This window comes from Pocillopora verrucosa, chromosome 10 (assembly GCF_036669915.1).
Source record: "Pocillopora verrucosa isolate sample1 chromosome 10, ASM3666991v2, whole genome shotgun sequence".
Taxonomy (NCBI): Eukaryota; Metazoa; Cnidaria; class Anthozoa; order Scleractinia; family Pocilloporidae; genus Pocillopora; species Pocillopora verrucosa.
Genome location: NC_089321.1, coordinates 7,559,248 through 7,564,055, shown reverse-complemented (window position 1 = coordinate 7,564,055; position 4,808 = coordinate 7,559,248). Strand labels below are relative to the sequence as shown.

At 36.3% G+C, this 4,808-nt stretch overlaps 1 protein-coding gene across 1 annotated transcript; it reads right to left on the bottom strand.

The window, feature by feature from the left end:
• Positions 1-1,432: 1,432 nt before the first annotated feature.
• Positions 1,433-2,791, bottom strand: LOC131791746 (substance-K receptor-like). The gene is made up of 2 exons (XM_066173696.1): positions 2,703-2,791; positions 1,433-2,574 (listed from the first exon to the last, which is right to left on the bottom strand). Exon 2 carries the CDS (start codon positions 2,523-2,525, stop codon positions 1,512-1,514), a length of 1,014 nt encoding a protein of 337 aa, XP_066029793.1. The 5' UTR covers positions 2,526-2,574; positions 2,703-2,791; the 3' UTR covers positions 1,433-1,511.
• Positions 2,792-4,808: the final 2,017 nt, after the last annotated feature.

The following is a 4,808-nucleotide window of genomic DNA, read 5'->3' as shown; positions in this document are numbered from 1 at the left end:
TTAGTGATGGCTATTGTGGCTAGTAACCAATCACAAAACAGCACTTTGCACAAGTGACAAAGATCACCAATGCCACACACTGGGTGTAGTTCAAAGATTTTATGTCCATTTACAAACCCAGTTTGAGTTCAATTTCGAACGACTTATCACTTGGAAAAAACTCTGGTACAGGAGGAAACATTTTCACAAAAATCATCTTTGCAGGCGACGCCAATTGTCGCTTGGACTTGTACCCCCCGTTATGTCACCGTACACATGGAGTAGTCATTTTTCCTATCATTTTTTCTCTCAAAATCATTTCTAAATGGTTAAGAATATATGAAAGTCATATATTTGAACTGCGGATAAAGACGTGAATGAAAGTGATCCTCGCAGTAATGTACACTACTTAGGCAGTAGTGGAAATAAGGCCTGAAAAATATTTCAGGCCTGTACGGGATTTGAACCCATGACCTCTGCGATACCGGTGCAGCGCTCTACCAACTGAGCTAACAAGCCAACTGGGAGCTGATGTTGGTTCTAAATAAACCCGTGGAGTGAGCCTTTTATATCAACTCATTGACTGAATTCGAAGGGATCATGTATCCTTTTCCTTTGCGAATCATTTGCAGCAAATACTAAAGTTAAGAGAGTAGATCCGATTTTGAAAAGTTTGTTTACCTTTATATTCACCTTATAACCGACTTTCTAAAATGAAAAGGAAGTTTAAGGCAATTGGAGTTCTCGACGGCTTCGAGGGAGTTTATTGAATGAAAAATTGCAATTAAGCTTTAAAATAGATTTCCTGTTCTATACACGCGAAGAAAATTGATGCTTTTTTTTCTGCCTTTATTTTATTTACCATCGTGTTTCCATTCTGCAGTGTCATCTTGAAAGGGAATACTACTTCAAATAATGATCATGACGATTATGGTAATGATGCAAACTCGACTCGGCTACTGATAAACATTTTATTTCATCTCTTTTTGTCCAATGCATAACATCACATTTGTCTTCAATGTAGTACGTTTAAATAAAGTCCTTAAATTAAGTGATCAGATTAATACAGCTCACAAAATAGTCATTGGGCAAAAGTTCAAACAACGGTTTGACCGTTGATGAAAGCTTCTCTATCGATAAGTTTATCTATGTACATTTTTATAGTAAGTGAGCTGACAAAGGAAGATAAGAATACTTAAAATGTGTTTGCAGTATTGGAGTGTTGCATAGAGGGAGTTATAACGTCTTTCTGATAACTTCTATATGCCATTTTCAGCAATAAAACAATCAATTTTTAACCAGAACCAGTCCTTATTTTGATATATCACGTCTTAAAAGACATCAAGCGGACAATTTACACCATTCCTTTTGATTAATCAATAATTCAAAAAAAATAAATTATGCTTTTTCAATAAGACGTTTCACTTTAAGATCTTTAATTACTTTGCTGACTTTTTCGTAGTCTGAAATAAAAACCTTCAGTAAAAAATTAATCCTTAAGTGAAATAAAGTCTTAGGGTCCCGGGGTCGCACTACGGTGCATTTTGCTCAACGTCAGGACCAAAAGAAGAGCAACTTAGAAGATTCTTGAGACCCTGACGATAATTTCCACCAGAACATACACAGATCCAAGGGTTGATCGCGCAGTTCGACATAGCTAGAAATAAGGAAACATACCAGAAGTAAAAGAAGCCACAAGATGATGTTATTGTTCGGTCTGAGTTGAAGAACATGAACCACGCAATACTTAGGGGCAGCCAGCATAATGCAAACCCCAACACGATGGCAACGGACAGTTTAAGAACCTTTCGCTCTCTTTTCAATTGTTTTTCTCTTATGTGAGTTGATTGCTGTCCTGGAATTTTCTGGGATTTGATTTTTAACGTAATGGCAGAGTAAACTATGACGATAAATACCAAAGGAACATAAACAAATACAACTTGCATCACCAAAGAGAAGCTTTTGAAGGACGAAGACTCTCCGAATGCGTCATTCCAATCACGCACGCACGCACGCGACAGCCCCTCTGGAAACTCGACAACTTTCCAGGCGAACAGGTCTGGGCACCAGATAGCGATAGCGATGATCCAAGTGGCGAGAATGTAGAATCGGCATCGCTTTGAATTAATCAGCGGGGAACGGAGGGGAAATATTACAGCTCCAAATCGATTGACCGCTATTAAAACCAGACTTTGAACAGACACAGTAAAGGACACATTAGGTGCATAAATAGTGAACTTACATAACAATTGACTAAGCGGACCACCTATCACCCAGGAGTTAGTGTATAACAAAACCAAATGATCAGGAAAAAGGAAAATCGAAAGAAGCAAATCGGACATGGCCATGTTAACAATCAAGAAATTAATAGGCTTTCTCAGAGTTTTTTTCTTAAAGACAATCATTGCAATGAAGGTATTTCCAATCAACGAAACAAGAAAGAGCAAGCAGTAAGCAAAGGTTTCACCGATTCTTGTCGCTGTGGGGTTGAAGCAGCTCGACGTGGACTGTGTTCCATTCATCGTTGCAGTCACGTTTTCTGACATTCTTGAGAGATTAGTTCTTATTCAGTCAGTGGTTATCTGGAGGCTGCCTCTATTTAAAGAAAACACAGCTGATTATTTTGACAAACTTTAAAATTGTTTTATTTCGCTCCCTCCATGCAAAGCGTCATACTTTATTCATTGGAGAAAAACCGAAAAACAGTAAAAGAGTGCTCCTACCTTACGGAAAAACCTTCTCACAGTTTTTATTGAAGTATTCTTTCAAAAGAGCTGCAAAACCAATCAAAAATTCGTCGTTTAAGGGAAACAATCTTTTTCAGGTACGGATCCAAAAGTTATTCCCGACATGTAAATTTCTGGAAGAAAGATGTTTTCGTCTTGTCACGAGCGTGCAACAAAGAAAAAAGTCTTAGTCCCTATGCGGAATCCGATTATGGGTTTCTCTTTCGGCCAACAGTTCTCTGTCTGACTCTGAATCCTACCTATGCTTTATGAAAGAAGACATAGCTAATTGTTTACTTATATATTGATAATACTAATGAATTCATAAATTTCGTCGGAGTCCTTAGTCGTATGCTAAAAGCTCTTAATTGAGAAGCTGCCTACACTCTATTTAAATAAAGCAGAGACGACTGTCTACGTATACATTAAAAATTGATTAACTAAGAATCTTTAGATATCATTTTACTTTCATTTAATTTCGACTTGCAGTCTGTACTCAAAAATTTTTTTTTAGGTAAGGAATAGAGTCAGTTGAAATAAGATTGTCAAGAACGAAAAATGATTTTGAATGCTATACTTTTTTCTAACCTTTTGGTATGATTGGTAAATGGTGAAAACAACAATTTTAGAGAAATGTATTTACATATAAAAGAGGAAAAACAAGTCGTTTCTAGGGAAGGTTGTTCAACTCAAGGCGTGATCTGAATCTAAAGGCAGACATTAATAAAGCACATGATAGAATGGCGAATACCGAAATAGAATAATTTAGTGATGTTGAATGACAGTTGACAGCTTGTCTCAGAATCATCACGTATGAGCAAACGATAATTTCCCTTTTTTAACCAATCTTTGACTTTGAGCAGTTTTCAGAGAACTACCTATATTCTCAATAAACAAACAAAGCTGCTTACTAACAAATAACTTTTATTAACTTTCATTAACTGCCTTAAGCCAAACTTCTTTTACTGAGTCGGATTTAATTTTCTATGAGGAACAGCTCCAAAAGATTTTTCCCATAGTAAAAAGTCCTTTCCTTACTCGCTTATTAACTTTTTTTCTGTCTTTATTTTGTATTTTTTTTATTTTACAAAAGCTGTAAGCAAAGTTGAATCCGATTCTCTTTCTCTCAGTAACTGGATTTAAGCAGCTCGGTACCTGTGTTCCATTCATCGTTGCGGTCACGTTCGCCAACAGCTCTGAACTCTATCTTTTTTAAAGTGAACGCAGTGATGATTTGCATAGATATTATTATTGTTCTAAATTGCATACGTTAGCTTCTCTGGAAATTTAATATCGACAGATGTACCCTGAACCTTCATTTTAATTAGCAAAAGTATCTACAATTGTAGTTTGAATAATTGTACTTTAAATAGAAATATCATTGGCCTCAGGAACATTTGTAGAAAGTTCCATTTTCTTCTGTTTCCGCATCTTGACGTGTATGTACAACGCTTTCAATACATATCATGAATTTGTATTTCAGTCACTTGATGATAATTGTTGTGGTTGTTTCTTGATCACTTATTTGCATACTACTTTCGTAACAGACGATTGACGAATGTCAGTTTCCCATCCAGGATAAGTCGTGAAACGCTAATATGAGCTAACAAAAGGCGAGGAATGTATCAAGTTATGCGTATCTTTTTTCTTTTGTGCACGAAAACAGCCCGGTAATTGAGGGACGGAAAACGGGGAAAAAGGAAATAAAACGAAAGCTGGCGGCTTCCTTTCCCTGCGAGACGTAATCTGAATTAAAAAGGAGATAAATGTTTAGCAAATGACTGGAAAGCAAAAGCTAAAATAGCGTTATTTATTGAATTACGTTTGACAGCTGACTCAATGTGATGGCGGCTTATAATAAGTGAAGGAAAATGTTCTATGATGTAGTACACACTATTTTAAAAGATTATAGAGAAACCAAGAGATTCTTTTGAGAAAAACCTAGTAAACTGAAATATTTGATTTTACTGTTTTCCATTTTCATAAACGACCGCATAAACTTCAACAAAACCACAAATGGAACGCAGACAACATCGTGCTTCGATCCTACAGCAAGAAGAATCGGATACACTGTTACTCACAGCCTGATCTCTGTAGTTTCAC